At 36.1% G+C, this 17,721-nt stretch overlaps 1 protein-coding gene across 3 annotated transcripts in view; it reads right to left on the bottom strand.

Moving 5' to 3' along the window:
- LOC149535027 (uncharacterized) overlaps window positions 1–11,925 on the bottom strand; it is a 62,346-nt gene extending 50,421 nt beyond the window's left edge. Inside the window, exons 1-9 of one of the 3 annotated variants that reach the window (XM_089806998.1) lie at window positions 11,780–11,925; window positions 11,267–11,343; window positions 11,102–11,199; window positions 10,910–11,010; window positions 10,420–10,498; window positions 10,195–10,255; window positions 9,898–9,944; window positions 8,920–9,012; window positions 8,617–8,707 (exon numbers count right to left, since the gene is read on the bottom strand). In XM_089806998.1, the coding sequence (XP_089663124.1) occupies window positions 8,617–8,707; window positions 8,920–9,012; window positions 9,898–9,944; window positions 10,195–10,255; window positions 10,420–10,498; window positions 10,910–11,010; window positions 11,102–11,199; window positions 11,267–11,321 (625 nt within the window). In that variant the 5' untranslated portion in view covers window positions 11,322–11,343; window positions 11,780–11,925. The other 2 variants (XM_089806997.1, XM_089806996.1) reach the window with 2 other exon arrangements.
- Window positions 11,926–17,721: the final 5,796 nt, after the last annotated feature.

The following is a 17,721-nucleotide window of genomic DNA, read 5'->3' as shown; positions in this document are numbered from 1 at the left end:
AGTCTATGCATTCATTTATTACAATGGGAGCTGGATAGGGGTTTTTACAGTGGTATCAGAGCAGTTTCCTGTCATCTTGTGAGGTAGGAAATTTTATTTATTTATTTCACATCTGTTGTTGTTTGCGGAGTGACCAGCACTCTAGTTTTTCCAGTTATGGATACATACAGGAGGCCTAGTAGTTCTGGGAGCTGGCAGAATAATGAGGAAGTCAATGAAAAAAATGAATGTTTTGCAGGAGAGTATGTATAAACTTAAGCTTCATCAACAAAGGTTGGCAGAGAGCTTGTTAGATCCAATGACAGTTGAAAGGGCAGCAAGGTATATAGTTTCCACCTTTAGAAGGCCGACATTGAGGTTGCATAGGCTTGAGTTTTTCCCGATAGGTGTCCATAATGCAGATGTACCTATATTTAGTACAGCACCTGCTAGTCCTATCCTCAATGATGATGATGGACTTATTTCACAGGGACATGTGGATGTGGTAGTGCCTGTGGTGGATAGCAGCACTGAACTTCAGCAGGTTCAAGCTCCCAGAGTAGTCACTTTTATTAGTTCAGAGGCAGTTGGTGATGTAGTTGTCACTGACTGTTTAGACTCTCCCAAGGAGGGAGTTGTTATTGGAGACTTATATGTCAGCTATGATAGTGTTGCTCTAGTGCAGGATGCAGTTGCTTTCTTAGGTGGGACCAAGGCACTTATGGAGTCACCTAGCTGTGATGTTGGTGATCTGGGTGTTACAGCGAAGTTACTAGATGTGGGTTCATGTTCTAGTTTTGTTGATTCACAGCTTAATCTTGAGTCATGTCTGCAGAGTCAGGTGTTAACAATTGAGGCTTCATTCGGAGATGTGAATGCAGATAGTTTGGACACATTTGATGATCCATTTGATGATGCTATGAGTTGCACTAGGTATGACACCTCTTGCCAGATATTGGGTGATGACTCTGAGGAGTTTTTGGATGGGTCCTAGGATCGATGTTCGCAGGATCTTTCTATTGAGGTGGAAGCTACGACATGCGAGGCGAGAGCTTCCATTTCTTTAGATGAGGAGTTGGTTGAGGTACATGGTAGTTGTATCTCGGATGCAAAATTGTGTGAGGATGATAGCACATGTATGAGCGATCTTGTGGTGAACAATTCTAATTTCGTTTCCTATAATAGTTCAATTAGTGAGACAGAGAGCTTGCATAGGAGGCAGGGGTTACAAAGGCATCATGTGACCAATCAATTGAAGGTGAATGAAAGTGACGTCTCTTTAGCTTTTAAGCATTATGATGCGATCTGTCTAATGCTGGCTACATCTGGTTGGGGTGCTCCTATAGCTAATGAGCACAGTGATAGTACTCTTTCTCTAGCAGAGGTTCATGCGCTTCGAGAGGCTGTTTGGATCTTGAAGCATAACTATTCGCAGTTAGTTGCTGACAGGGATTACCTTCTGGAGTTGGGGAGCAACTGTTATGAGACATTGTTAGAGAAAGAGGGGGAGGTGGTTGAACTCACCCAAGAGCTTAAGGTGACTGTAGACTCTCTTTAGTGTACTCAGTGGGTTCTTCAAGAGTCACAATCACGATTGGATGAGGTGATCGTAGAGTTCGAGCATGTTCGGACCACACCAACCCCAGATCCAATTCAGTTGCATATTGTGGTTGGTGGTGAGTTTGCTTCTACGGTTGGGGATGATGAACGTGATGATGGGGCCGACACATCCGTCCAAGATATGGGTGCAGTAGGTACGAATGAGATGAGTGTATTAGGGGAGTTGGGCTCTCATGTTGATTTGCTTCCTTCTGCTGGAAGCGAATCTATTTCTTCATCTCATACAGCTGATAGCATTGGACTGTTAGCAGTGCCACAATTTCAAAGGGATCAGCTGTGGGTCGCAAGGGAGCAGATGGATGCTTCCACATATAATTTCTACTGCATAGAGTCCTTCATGGAGTATCTGTTGCAGAGTTCGGATGTGAGGGAGGATTCATACAAAATGTTTGAGGGTACTCTCATCCGAGGCTCTCATGCTATTCGGAGGTTGGTGGGAAAGATTGTAGAGACTTTGTCTACTATGCTTCCCCACAGGGATTTCGAGATTAGGTTTGCTAAGAGGATTGCCCAAGATCTTGGCCGACTAGTAGTTCAAAGTCAGAGATTGGAGCCATCTTCTGATTCGCAAACTGATACTGACGAGCCCTTGACAGAGATTGGGAGTTTTTATTGCCATTACACTGTGAAGAGTGCTCATCACTTTTATCTTGACCCATAGGTAGAGGATTTCATTTCACGTCGCTGTGGGTTGGCTCCAATTTCATGCCATCCATTATGGGATGGGTTAGCACCATCTTTTGCAGATGGGATTGATAACTGCAAATTAGACCCTTTGCAATATCTACACACCCAAGACAGTTTGGCAAAGGTTGGAGCTGGGGGTAGTGTTTCAGGACCTATGGTTGTTACCATCTCCACAGTGCAATTGGGTGTGAGTATCAGTTTGATGGGGACTCAAGTGTAGACAAAGTTGGTATTTCGGTTGGGTTGAGTTCCGATGAGTTGTTGCGTTCATTAGCACCTCGGGTCAGTTTTCATATGATTATGATGTTGATGTCCTTTATTTGGGTGTTGGTGCTACAGGAGTTGCTTGTACACAGCAAGGATAATACGCAGTTCTACCTTTGGGATCCAGGTGGATTGTGATGTCCATTTTGCTCCAGGATTGCTTGAGGGCAAGCAATCTTAAGAAGGGAGGACTGTAATGTCCTCGTTTTTAGCAAGTTTCTACAATTGGTCGGGTCAGCTCACCATCGTGACCCTCGTGAGATGACAGTAGGATTTGAGGATCTCACTTGTGCGGTTATAGGCTTTCCAACAACCTATGGTGTGTTTTGGCTCCATTTGAGGGACTTACTATTTATACTAAGTCAATTTATTGGTTCCAATGAGCTCAGTTGAGTCAAAGGAGTTGGAGGATGCTCTCAATTTTTTATTCCGAGCTTCTGGTTTGGGCTACAAGAATACTGGAAGGAACATCTATTTATAGTAAGCCACCCTGTTAGGTTCATTCATCGTCTTTCATCATCAAGATCACTTTTGTGTTTTCAAATTTCAATTTTAGTGCTTCTTCAATTGTTTTCACAAGCTGGGTGAATTATTATTATTCATCCAAATACGCTGAGGTTGCTATTTTTGTTGGTGTTGTTGGTTGGTTACCTCAATATCATAGCTCGTTGGAACCGAGACGAAAAGTTTTAAATCTTAGGAACAAGAAATAGTGGCCTTATGTGTCAGAATTTGAAGTTATGGTGGAAAAGGTCATTTTTGGAGCCAAAAGCAATTAATAAATTAGTTTATGATGGCACTTTATTATGTTTTAATGTTGTGTGTGGGAAGCTTCTTAAGTGAAATTCATTTGGGAAACTTTGTGCCATTTGGAGATTATAAATATGAGCCCATTTGATAAGTTAGGTACGCTTGATTATACATTTGATTTTGTGCCTTTGTGGCTTTTTCCTGGGTTCTTAACTGTATACCCTTGTTGATGTTTAAGGGTTTGGAAGTTCTTTTGCAATTTAACTGCTAAGGTATAACTAAGTTTGCCTTACTTCTCTAGTGTTCATAACTGTAGCTGAGAAGTGTTTTCATTCCACTACTAAAGTATAGTGGGTTCGATATTTGCTGGATTCTCCTACTGTATTCACTGTGTCTATGGAGGAGTTTGTTTACATTGGTTGATTGGTCGAAATGGAAGCATTTTGTTGGCTGAGAAATGTCTTGAAGATCTGCAATTGCATTTGAGTTGTGGAGGTTACATTTTTGGCTGGAAGTTCACATTATTTTGGTGGCCGACTTAGTGTTGGATAATCTGCATACTAGCCACCATGGTTGGAAGAGAGATCTGACTGCAATAAAAGGGGGGGACGAAAGTATATCTAAACCCTCACAATGTATTCCAACCTTCATTGTAGCTGAGACGGCTGTTTGGAAAGCCATGTCAACTATTGTTGGGACTGCGATTTATCTCAGCAAGCCATGTGGGGTGTTTGGAGATCATGTGAGTTTGGTTAGTGAAGTGGTACACGTGAGCAACAGGGGGAATATTTCATGGTACGGCTTGGCAAGTTACTTACAACTCAGGTGCCATTAATAAATATATATATTTCTGATTTGTGGTTCTTCATATTAAATGCCCAAAAATCTGTTTCCAGTTATAGTCTGAATTCATTATATCATTTCAATCTTCTTGTAATTGTTATCACTTATCAACTGGAGAAAATTCAATATAAATTGGAAACAATTAAATATTGCAAATAAAAGTCTGTGCATTCATTTATTAAATTTGGAGCCAACTAGGGGTTTTTACATCAGGATCTCCTCAAGCCAATCTTTGGCTTGGCAGGGTGTGTGCTGATATTACTGTACTGGTTATTATTGGTTGGCAAGAACCTTTTTATAATGTGATTAACACTAATATGCATCTTGAAAGGGGCAAAGTCTTGCCTAGTTGCCATGTTCAGTCTAGATGCTGAAGCAAAAATGGATTTTTCCATACTCTATCTGCATTCATAGTTTTAAAACTCTACTCACAAGGTTTAAGGAAAACAAGTAAAAAGCACTCAAACTTGCTACATGGCACAAATGGTTTTCAAAACGTTTTTAGTGCAGAATGATCATACTTCACTCTAAGTGCATTCATTGTTTAAATTTTAAAACCTGCTCTGAGCACGCTCATACTTTTTCATCTGCCATAGCCATCTGCTTCCACACACTTGCAACTCACATGCCTGCAACCTGTGTGCCTGCTGCTCCCAGTTAAGGAACTATTTGTGCAATTGCTACTACAACCCAAGCGTTCAACTCCAATTTTCCCAAAGTTACTTTGCTGTTCCAGCATAACCCAGCCAAGCAGCTCTGCAAGTTTAGCCACCCTATTTATTCAGATCTGTGTGTACAATTTGAATATCATTTCTGGCCTATGACTGATCACCTACATTTCAGAGGGCTTTGGATAAATTTAGGTTTTTGTAAGGAAATTGAGTATCTTTTTTAAGCTCCAGTCACTAAAACCAAGTCAAATTTAAAGTTTTTGCCAGGTCCAAGTTTTCAGACTATGGCTGCACCACTTCAATACTCTATAAAAGCCAGACCAAATCGATCAGGAAGAGCTTTATCCACATCCTAGTTGACATATACTCATGTAGCTAACCACTCCCAGGTAATGTATTCTGCTATGGCATTTCCTGGTTTCTTGAGTGTGCTAGTTCTTGTCAAAACTTACCAGGAAGTGGAAGAAGCCTCACCCATAATAGGACAGTACTGGGTAGATCTCTGGAGACAAACATTTCATTCAGAGGCCAAAGTTCTACAAGACCCAGGGCCATCCTTGGAAGGCTTGAGCTTTCTCTTGCTTGGAAAAGAAACTGGTCAAAAAATACAATTCAGCATTGTATTAATTTTGAACTCCCATGGAATCTAAGAGTTTCCAGCTTTATTGAATCCAGATCAGTAAAGTTTTGAGTAAAAAAATTTAGAATACTCCAAAATTTTGCATTTCAAAGCTTTCCTCTTAAGCAGCCAAAGTTTGTTCTAAATTTGTTCAACAGAAATGAGTATCTTGAATGAATTGCACTTTTATATAGAAATCAGTTCCTTTTATCCTATGAAAGATTCGACAGTCAATTATGATAGCGCAAAACTGGTACAGTTCTTATTTGTCAATTTAATTATTATGGATCATCAGAAACAGCTAGTTTGAAATTTTGGCTTGAGCTCAAAGGAGAAGGATTCTAAGAGCAAGCCATGGCCTCCTCTGTAGAGGAAATATTAGGGTCACACAGACAATTTTGAATGTAAGGAAGCAATATGGAGGGTAAAGCAAGGACAACCTGCTGTAGTGAAGATTTTAGGAGAGCATGACATACCAAAAGATTATTTTATGAATCAGATTTTTTTGTTATAAAGATTATGTGTTTAAGTGTCAACCCAAACTAAGTAAAGAAGCAAACATCTAAAACATCAAGTGTCAATCATTTAAGCTACACTGCTGATGATGGGAAATGGTCAAGCAGACTATGAAATTGAAAGCTAACATTGTGATCGTGTGACAATTTTTTCTCAATCCAAATAAGCCCAGACAATAGGAGGATATCACAGTAACTGGCATCTACAGGAAAGACAGAAAGGAAGAAATTAACAAGACCAAAAACAAAGCAAATCCAAAAGGCAATAAATATCGATATCCCTTTTCTTTTGTCAATTTAATTATTATGGATCATCAGAAACAGCTAATTTGAAATTTTGGCTTGAGCTCAAAGGACGAGAATTCTAAGAGTAAGACATGGCCTCCTGTACAGGGGATATTTAGGCCTTGCCACAAAGCCAAAGTTTGAATGTAAGGAAGCAATATGGAAGGTAGAGCAAGGACAATCTGCTGTAGTGAAGATTTTAGGAAAGCATGACATACCAAAAATTTATTTTATGCAGCAGATGTTTTTGTTCTGAAGATTGTGTGTGCAAGTGTCAACCCAAACTAGGAAAAGAAACAACTATCTAGAACATCAAGAGCCAAATCATTTAAGCTACACTGCTGATGATGAGAAATAGTGAAGAAGACTATGAAATTGAAGCCGACAGTGGGGGATAGAGTGCAAGTTTTTCTCAATTTACAGGAGCCCAGACAATAGAAGGATATATCATAGGTACTTGCATAGACAGGAAGGACAGAAAGAAAGAAATTGACAAGACCAACAACAACAAACCAAATCCAGAAGGCAATAAATATCGATATCGCTTTTCTTTTGTCCTTCACAGAGAAGCTCCATCAGTTTGCCTTTTCCTCTGGATTTAGAGTGGTGTGTCAATTCTATTTCCCATACAAGAAGTACTGAATGCGTAATCCATGCCTTATGCTCAAAGATAAGACTTATGTTGATGCGGATTCAGGGCTACTTAGGAGCAAAAATTACATTATTCCAATCTCAAAAGGCATCAAACTGGAAGAAGATAAAAAATGCAAAGGGTTAGCACAAAGGAATGAGCTAATACAAACACAGTATCTTAGACAGAAAACCTCATTATAATATTGAGGAAGCGTGTGTGTGTGTGTTGCAAGTGTACAACATCATTAAAACATTGAAAACATTGACCAATACTAGACACATTCTATAGATCCTCTATCAACTAATGAAAGATGTCATGAGGGACAAGAACCCAAAACAAGTTAAGCATTAATTCTATTGAAAAACTCAGAAGAGTTTTAGCAAATTAACAATCTGCATGCAAGAATATCTTATAGAAGCTCTTGCCTTGCACAGTTTTACTTTGGGAATTTATCCTCCTCTTATACAAACATTGTCCCATTTTCAAGCATAGGGATTACCACTGTCATGATTTATACAAAAGAAAGCTAAACACATAGTGTTCCAAAAATAGACCACTTGGACCAATTAAACAGAGTGCTAGCAATATTCAAAAGGAAACCTAATTGAATACAACGTATAAGGGATGCATTCACATGAAAAAAAATCATTCCCACAGACAGGTAACTTGTTTGAAGCCAAAATAACAGGCATAAAAGAGAAGGCGCGATCAGAAAGCAGAATCTCCAACTAGAAGGGAGCCTACACTGGATTCATCTCGGGCATGGAAATGTAGAGCAATAAATAGCAAATAAAAGATGCTAGCATAGCTGTTCTAGAAAGACTAGACATAATAGATCTGTCAAGTAATAGGGAGCTTAAATCATCAAGTGTTAAACACAGAACCCCAGAAAAAACTTCATAGCATCTTACCCTTGAAAATGTAGACATTTTACCACAATTTATGGTCCAGCCATACAAGTCACTAATAACAGATGCATAATAAACCTATTTACAATGGTTCGGTCAAAGCTCAAAACAATTCAATCATATCATGCAATTTTCAGGTGTTAGTCAAAATTTATATTGAATACAGAAGTTCCTCTAGCAAAATCATGAACTAAAGACCATCAAATACTGGTCAATATTTGTTTTCTTGTAAGAATGCGATAAGATGTATCATGCCAGGCCGATTTCCTCAGACTTGTGAGATCCTTGTTTCCCGTAACAAAGTATCCAACTTATTGTTGGGATCTAAATTTTAAATGGAGATATGTCTTGTAAATACAAACAGTCAAATGCCACTCGCTAATCCTTCATCCAAATCAACTTCATTTTTTAGAACATGTCATGATTCCCTTTCCTGTTAACCTAAGGATTGGTGATAAATGTTCAAATAAGTTTGTATCAGTGTTGCCCCAAATTTCCAGGATTGGTTTGGCAGGGGACAGGGGGATGAGTTTCCAGGACAGTAAATCCTCTAGCCAATTTTGGGGACAGCTATATAACGATAGGGAACATTAAAATATATACAGAAATTTAAAATATTCATATGAAAACATGGATAAAGCATGATTTTATATATAATAGAACCTTAAAATATAAGAATTAGCAGAATTTCTATGTCAAATTTGTGTTACTCCATGAGTTAAAGTTAAAGTCAAAGTCCCCTAGGTGTTCCCAAGTCCCCGGGACATTTCCAGAATGGGGATGGCTGAAAACATACTGGGGATGCATCCCCAGGTAACATTGGTTTGTATTGATTACCAACCTCTGTCTTTGCGCTGGGTTGAAACATCCTGTATAGCTGAAAAGATGTCTGGAGTGAAGATATAGACACCGCAGTTTATTCGGTCACTTACCTGCAGAATTGCAAAGAAAAGGATGATGCTACAGCAACCTTTGTACTTACAATATGTGAAATGCTGAATGAAAAATTTGTTCAGAAAAGTCATTTTAACTATATGAAACCCATTAAACAAATCCATAAGGACTAAAACATCAACATGCAATAGACTTTAAATATATACTACCATATCCTATACCGTATGGGGTAAAGGTTCAGTAGACTCACAAAAGTCTCCGGCTTTTCTGCATAGTGTAATAGTTCCTTTGTGACAGAATCTGCAACCAATTCACCAAATTGGTTGGCCGATTCTGCAGAAACCTGTGGAGCAAATACTGATCAACAATTGAGATAATACTGCTGATATAAACTATTTATATTATACTAACTCACTTCTGGTTTAGATTGTGTTTGTATCTTTAGCATCAACTATTTATACTCGTAGTAACTCCAAGCCTCCAAACAATAAGTATACAACATTAGCCAGCCTGGACAATAAACGGTAACTATAAAACACATACATGGCATCCCTGGAGTAATTAAGACAAGTTCAAATTAACGAGAAGCTCGAGCTACTAACTACAACAAGGCAGATTTAATCGAGCTAATAGAGGTTTGACTGGCCACCTCAGGACCAACATCTGATACTGAGATAGCTTGCATATAATATTGGGAGATCAACCATGACTGACCAGCATCTGATACTGGGATAGCTTGCATACAATATTGGGAGATTAACCATGACTGACCAACTGCTGAGTTTCAAAAGCTAGAGTACACTGATTAATAATTAACAAAGGCATAGGCTGGTAGATGTTGAAAAATCTCTTCAAGAAAACAACAAAATTTAAGGAAAATCCCAAAAGTAATTTTTTTGGTATAGTGGGAATGAAAGAATCTACAACAAAACAGCAAACAGTTCTGGGGTATAACAAGATAGCAAGGATCTAAGAAAACAGATTATGAGGATTATGCTTCGTAACTTAATAGTCGTAGAGACAAAGGATTAAAATTCAAAAGAGCAAATAAAATGGCATGCAGATGTGACAAATATGTGTGCATATTTGTGATAAACTAAATTTTTTAGACATCTAGCAGAAAGAAAAATGAGAAAGAATATGCAGTTCAAAAGGTCAAGTGCTAAGTTTTGTTTTTTAAATTAATCTCAAATGAATTTATTGTTTCTGTCAACCCATTGTTACTTACCTTAATCACTAAGATTGTACCCATTCCACCATAATTATTATGGGCCTCTGTGATAATGCCAAATGGAGGAAAAAACAATAAATCAGTCAAATAATACATTTTGAATCTTAAACTTCTATTCTTTTTAAGAAAATTGTTACATAAAAGGGGCTAATCTAGGAATGAAGGTTATGCATCAGATTAGGCGAACTGCTCATTAAAATGAAACATAAAAATAGCCAATAGGAAAACATAAAGAATAATGTAGAAGCTTTATGTTATATTGCCACAAACAGACTCCAAGTTAACAACACATACCGAGCATATCTGCAAGAGGAAAACTGCAACATACATCACAATTGAGCAAGAATATATTTGTCTGCAGAAAACAAATAGAGCCCTCAATTAAGCAGTTATAGGAAGGTAAAACAAACTAGAGAAGGTATAATATTTCGATATGCAGGACAGAAATCGTAATTGAAGCTGATTATAGACAAGCAATACGAGTATTTTTGAGATATGAGTTACTAATAGGAGACTTACCGGATCATCCTCCATTATCAACTCTCTAAAGTGGTAAAGTCCACCCGCTGAGCCATGTGGCTTGTCCTCTCTCAGGTACCTGCAGATACAAAAACTCATTCACTTTCATTTACACATCCACACAACAAACAGAATTGTGTAATTCTGTATAGTTGTGAGTTAACTTTTATCGACCTGATTTCAATGAGTGATGGTTCACAACTCATTTCTAAGAACCATGAATTATGCACTTGGCTGTTAATTTACATGCTGGTACCCCATAGCATGGTTCCGTCCCAGCACTAAACAAGCTCAAGGGCACTTAAACATAAACATTCGCTCACAACCAGTCCACTTAACATGCTACTCACTTACAATTTATTCAGTACTAAACTGGCTCCAGTGCACTGGACCATTAAAAAATTCCCACAACCAATCCATTTTACTACCCAATTTACAGTTTATTTAATTTTTTTAATATGATGAACAGAGTTGGTGAAGTGAATACTACCTTACAGGAATCTTGAGTTCATTTGATATGGAGGAAACATAAAGCGCAAATTCGCGCTCTTCGTAAAACCCTATAAGATAAATGTGAACCAGATTTGGTATCTGCCAAAACAGGTATTTTTGCTTCAGATCTGCAACATCACATTGAATTGCACCTTCGAGGACAAAGAGAGAGAAAGAGATGAGCGCCAACCTTCTTGCAGGCGAGAATTGGATGCTGAACCATTGCCTGCCCAGCCAAAGGAAACAGAGGTTTGGCCACATTCAGCGACAGCGGCCGAAACCGAGTGCCTGCATGCCATACTCAATCATTCGCTATTCAATCACACAAATAAGCAAGCTTTTCTTCTTCACTTACCTTTTGTTGGGCCTCCCACCATGATGACTGCAACAGACCTCTGCTCGCTCTCCATTGCTATTGCTCTTGCTCTTGCCCTGTACAAGACGAAAGAGAGCGTGGATTTAGTGCCTTTGCGGCACCTTTTTATTATGATTAGTATGCGGTCCACAAAGCGTCCTACGTGGGAGTCAAAATGTACGCAGCATTAAACAGGCTTAAAGTGAGATCGAAGAGAATTCATTGGCCGATCTGGCGATTGGAAATCTCGAATTTTATTTTTTAAACCTCGAAGAAAGTATTCACATGTGAACTGTTAGAGCGAATGAATGTAGATAAGCAGGCACCTTCACTTGCAAGAAAAAGGAAAGGGATGAAGTTGCAGGAAATGTCTACCCAGCCAACTGAATAAACATTATTCTATTATTAAAAATGAAATTAAAATTACAAAACAGTTGCTTTAAAATTTATAAATAATTAATAAATTGCACTTCCGTCGGCTGGATAGCCATTTCGGAAGTTGCAGGGATCTACCATTGAGCTTTTGTTTTATTTCTTTCTTCTAAATTTGGGAACCGCCAGACAATTTAGCATTTGTTTACAAAGGCCTGTGCATTGCATTTTGAATGAGATGGGACGCAGACTTTCCTGGAATAGGATGTGAAAGTTGGTGCAGGAATAGTGCTTCTATTGACAGGATGATCTTTTAATGGTCCTCAGACCCAAAACTTTAAAAAACCACGTGTTCAATAGGGGAGAGGACCCGATGCTTAACATCCTAACTTCGCACTTACCAAAATTCTATGCGGAAATTTAAAATCACTCTTAATTTTCTATAGCAGCTTATTTGGTGAGTCGTTTATTTATCACTAAGGTTTCAAATCCACGTCATCAATTATGATCATGCCACATCTAAATGTTTTTTGCCAAGTTGTCCAAAATAGTTCAAATAAAAAGTGAGACCATTGGTCGGGTATCCATACTTGCAATGCTAATGTGGCATCACATCATTGGTTACTTTTTAAAACAAAGTGTACATTTTCATTCAATTTTGGGTAATCATCATTGTACTAACAACTTTAAAGTCACAACTATTGGTGCAATTTTGTCAAAAAAAAATTTTGGACATTAAGTCCGTAAGTGTAGGTATCAAGTAAACAATTTCTATCGCAACCATTCGAACCAATTCAAGTACTGAGTCCTCTCCCATAATCTATCTTAAAGAATAACACTTCATTAATGCTTGAGGATACGTTAATTAAATGGCAACAAATGAGTTTTGCATTTCTTAAATTTAACTCTATAGTTAAAATTTAATAGAGGAGATTGAATAAAATGATATGTAATTAAATTTAAAAATAACTAGCAATTGCACTTTAACAAGGTGCCACGGTCATGTCGAGAGGAAGATATACTTGAATAAATCTTGAAGGATGAGGGAAAATGTTTACAATCCAAATAACAATCTACCCAAACTAAACTTGATATATAGTGTGATATTTACTTGATGGATTGTGGAAATTTGGCAATGTTACAAATAAAAAATAAATTTTAATCAAGCTAAAAAAAACATTGTAGCCCTAAGTGATAAAGGTATAAAAAAGTATTTAAAAACATGTTTTACACTTGCTAATGAAATATTGAGTTTGTCTTTTGTGAGTGTGATGTGACAAGGTTGAAGCTTCTTTAGAAGACACTTTTCTTAAAAGAATTCTACACATTTCATGTTCTATGCAACCCAAACATATAAATTCAATAGAAACATGATTATACTATACAACCAAAAGCATTTCAATAAATATTGCATGATAGTATGAACTTATTCAGTAAAAAAAATATCAAGAATAAAAAAATGTTAGGATTGTTGTGGAGTTTCTTTCAATATTAATGTCAAATAATCAAATAAAGCATTGTATCAACCACAGAAGATAAAGTAAAGATACATGTATCTATTACTTGATGCATTATAGTCCTCCATATAGAGGAACACATAAGTTGTCTAATGTACTACATTCTTATCACTCATCTTTATTTCTTCTAACCCAAAAAATTGATTATTGTGATGATCAATTAAACCAAATGTAGACAATCATCTTTGATTCCTCTAACCCAAATTATTGATTCTTGTGATGATCAATTAAACCAGGTGAAACATTTTATCACTTTACGCATTATGAATATGTGATATGTCGTGTTCCATGATGAGTGAACAACTTCACAAAGGGAAGCATGGATAATTCTATGAAAAAATTACACCAATCAAAAATCTTAAATAGAAAATAATAGAAAGTAAAGTGCAATCATATGCAAGCTAAAATTCATATCACTTAAAAAATATATAAATCTTAAAATGTCTTTGCAATGCCTTGGATTTTATTTCATTTTCAACCCTAAGCTTAATCATAATTGTTAATTAAAAGATATATAGGTTTTGAGATATATTCAATGTCAAAGTAAAACTATTAATAAATAGTTAACAATAAATCACAAGGGAGGTCTAAAATCTTTAACATGTCATCCAATGTATAGAATAACATTTCCTTTCCTTACAATTTGTTTACTGTCAACTAAAAGATATGATTCTAAAAAATACTTTTATCTCTTACATCCAATACATATCATTTTCATCTTCCTCAAATAGAGGTGAAAGGAGGGACCTTTCAATAGGGACCTCAACTAGAGACTTCCTAGGGGATGAATGTCAAATCCTAATTTATCTTAGTTATAACCTTACAAAATCAATAATTATTAATGCAATGACCAAAAAGTTTTAATAACCAAAAATTAAGCATATTAGTACATCATCATACACAATATTTCTCTTTTAGAATGAAAAAAATATGCCTCCATTTAAGCATGAGTTTAATATTGCATTTTCTTCCCAATGATTTCCACTTGAAACATCTAGTTCATGTTAAATGGTAGTCATTCTTATATACGAAATACAACTTGCAAAATGCATAGCACAAACTTTGGAATCGAAAGACTTAGAATAAACTAGGGATGATTGTCAAATTGATAAAATTGTATGCACCAATTTGGCTATGGAGTTAAATGTTTGGTGGTGGCATGATCTCCTTCATCATCAAAGCATCAATTGCTATAAGAAATCACACGCCAATACTTAGCTTCTCTTACGCCTTACACCACTCTTCATTTTGCAATAATGAGTAATATGCCAAGTGTTGAATAAAAATTCACTTTTGGCAATTTATGTTTTTTGGTCCACTTTGCAATATCACGACAACTAACTTCTATAGTAAATGAGAATGAAGAAGGGCTCTTCAAAGTCCCTTAACAATTGTTTCCTGAATATTTAATACAAAAGTAAAGAAGGTAGATATTGTGTGTCTGCTAATTTTGTAGTAAAAGATTAAGGTAGAGATCTACCTAGGTGAACCCACAATAATGGGTTCCACTTTAGTGGGACGAACAAAAATGGAAAAAATTGCAAAATGAGAAATTGAGTTTACAATATGTTCGCACGAACACACTTATTGTGTTCGCACGAACTTTTTTTTTAATTATGTTCGCGCGAACATATTTCGTATGTTCGCGCGAACATACATTCACGCGAACATGGTAAATGTGTTCGCGTGAACGCCATGTTTGCACGAACATGCAAAATCTCAAAAAATTTAACCTTTTTTTCTTTTTTCTTTTTTTTTGCTCTTTTGACTGCCATAATTGTAGAAGAATGATCTCCTACTGTAAAATAAAAAATTTCAAAATGTGCTGCTCAGAGCAAGCTTTCCAAATACTATAATTTTATTACATAATTTAATCATTAAGACTTTCAAATATGAGTTTAACTCATTATAGGTTCATTACCGATTGAACATCAACCGACTTTGACACCTCAAGAAGATTAGAAAATTAGGTCAAATTTTTTTTGAAAAATATGGAGGCATTGGCTTATTGAGATACCTTTCTATTCAAAAAAAAAAAATGGTTTATGATAAATTGAGTTCAAATTATCTGTGTCAAATGAAACGTATGTCTAAATTACGGTTCATGTCACTTCAAAACTTCATAAACTATACAATATTCAACAAAAATAAATCAAACCAAATGCAGACACTGGATATTGATTTCTCAAATCCAACGCCGAAAGAATTACTTCATTATCATTTCTAGAAAAAAAGTTATGTGTGTCAAACAGACTGTCACTTTTTAAAATATTGAATTTAATTATGTACCACTTTTTGGAGGAGATAAAAAAAATTGACATGAATTTTTTTTTTTTTAGATTAAAAAATATAGTTACAAAGTAGGAACAAAGTACTCAAAATCACTAGTTTATGTCATCTTGAAATTATTTATATTTTTGGAGATATAGTCACTTGAACGTGACGTTTGTTGCAAAAATATTGATTTTAGTGTCAAAATTGGTCAAAAAGTGGAACCCATTATTGTGGGATCACCCACCCTTTTACATTAGTCATCTACTAATAAAAATGTAACTTTGAATGGAGGTAATAGATATGCTCTAATGAATATGTAATATGAATGTAATAAATCATAAAAAAGAAAAAAAGATTAAGATACATGTATATATAAACAAAGTACACAAAGTATCATCTTTGTATCTATATTTGTGTGTGGGCACATGTGTACATATAGTTACGCACATATATTTCATTTGTTCACGTTGAGTTAAAGAGAAAATTGTACTATTATGTTGTTGCCTTTATGAATAAGAAATAGTTTGTTCTCTGTTTGCAACTTATATTGCTCTTAACAGATAGCAAGTGGAAAAAAGTTTCCCTTTTTTTAATATGAAAATGCTTGCCTAATTTTGTTTTCTTGCAAGTTCTTAAATCCCTATCTACATATTATTTTGTCACTATATTCATTGAGACAACATCTCTTTAGCGACATTGTCAAACAAAACAAATGCCTTGCTAGAATTTTCTATTATCACATGTTTGCCCTCTAGGACAATTGCAATGACAACAACTAAGATAACGATTAAAATGTTTTTATCTAAGAAGTTCAAGCTCTTTGGAAGAAAATCAAGGCACAAAAAGAATAGGAAATGATCAATTAAATATATACCTAGTTCAATCACATAAGAGAGTCTCATACCTCTCCATCTTATTGTCATTATTCTCATGTGATGGAACCGTAGCTATCTTTAACTTACGAAAATGGTCTCAAAATAAAGTAAATAGTTTTTTACATGCAAAATACCTGGGGAGAGGTATATTTGAAATAACAGTTTCAACCATCCACTTTGTAAAAAGAATTTGAAAGATGCAAGGTCTGCATCTTCTACGATAATCGTACAAACACCTTGGGATGCATTATGAATGTGACTAATAAATGTTCAAACTACCATCAGAATGCAATAAAAATCGCGTTGTTAAACTTTCATGACTGTATTTCCAATAAGGGAAGAGACCCAATAGTCACTCGGGCTAAATTCGTGCACATAGATCTCCTAAACCATAAGTCAAATTATGTTAATTTTTTTGGAGTACTTTTGTAAGTGACTCAAGAGTTTAAAGCTAAGGTTTCAGCATTTGTGCACTTATGAATCTTTTTTGTAGAGGCTCTAGAATGAAAAGTGGTCCAAATGTGTCATTTTAAAACATTCCCCATCATGTTCACCCTCCAAGAATTATTCACCAAAAGAAAATAGTACTTTTAGCACAAATGGAGAAATCAACAAGCAAAAAAGCTTAAAAATGATCAAATATTAGTACATGTGTGGTCGGTTATTAGTACATACATTATTGGCTATAGTACATATGTAATCATTTTTTAAATTTGGTAAAAGCGATAATTAGAGGATATCTATCATGAAAGCCTCGTAACCATTAGACCGCTACTCAGATCTATTCGAATCTTTAGCAAGATTTGTTTTGCAATGATTACATAGAATAGAGCCGCATGGATATAAACTAGTGGACAAGAGATAGCATAAGTAACAGGCGGCAGTAAAAATGAGCAGTGGGAAGAAAGGGGTTGGAGAAATAATGTGTTTGGCCTTCCCTTTCGTAGCCTAGAATTTGCATTATTGGGAACACGGAAAAGAAAACACGAAAGATATGGAAACTGTGTGGAACTCTTGGTAGAAAAGCTTGAGGAGTTTTGTGCTTCTTCAGAGTTCGAATGGAAAGCTTTTCTAGGAGCACATGAGAAATATTTCAGGATTATGCAGCAGATGGAATATCTATCAATGCAAGGCCATTACACAATGGGAATTCTTCTGAGCATTAACGACCTTCAATCCCATTCAAGCAAGAGATCTTCATGTTGGTCCAAACACCACAATGACCCTGTTTCTCTTTAGAATGTTGTGTGTTACTCCACTCATGAGAATGACAATCATTAAATGACTATCTTGGAAGACCAGTTTTGAGATGTTGTTCCACTTGTAATAGACAAAACTGCAAGCAATCATATTCTAATCAGTCTTTGTCCCAAAGGCTCCAAAGTTGCAGTCAAACAACCTTACTTCATGAAAGGTG

This window comes from Cupressus sempervirens, chromosome 10 (genome assembly GCF_028749045.1).
Source record: "Cupressus sempervirens isolate cs-2001-9-10 chromosome 10, ASM2874904v1, whole genome shotgun sequence".
Taxonomy (NCBI): Eukaryota; Viridiplantae; Streptophyta; class Pinopsida; order Cupressales; family Cupressaceae; genus Cupressus; species Cupressus sempervirens.
This window is presented reverse-complemented; position numbering and strand designations above follow the sequence as displayed.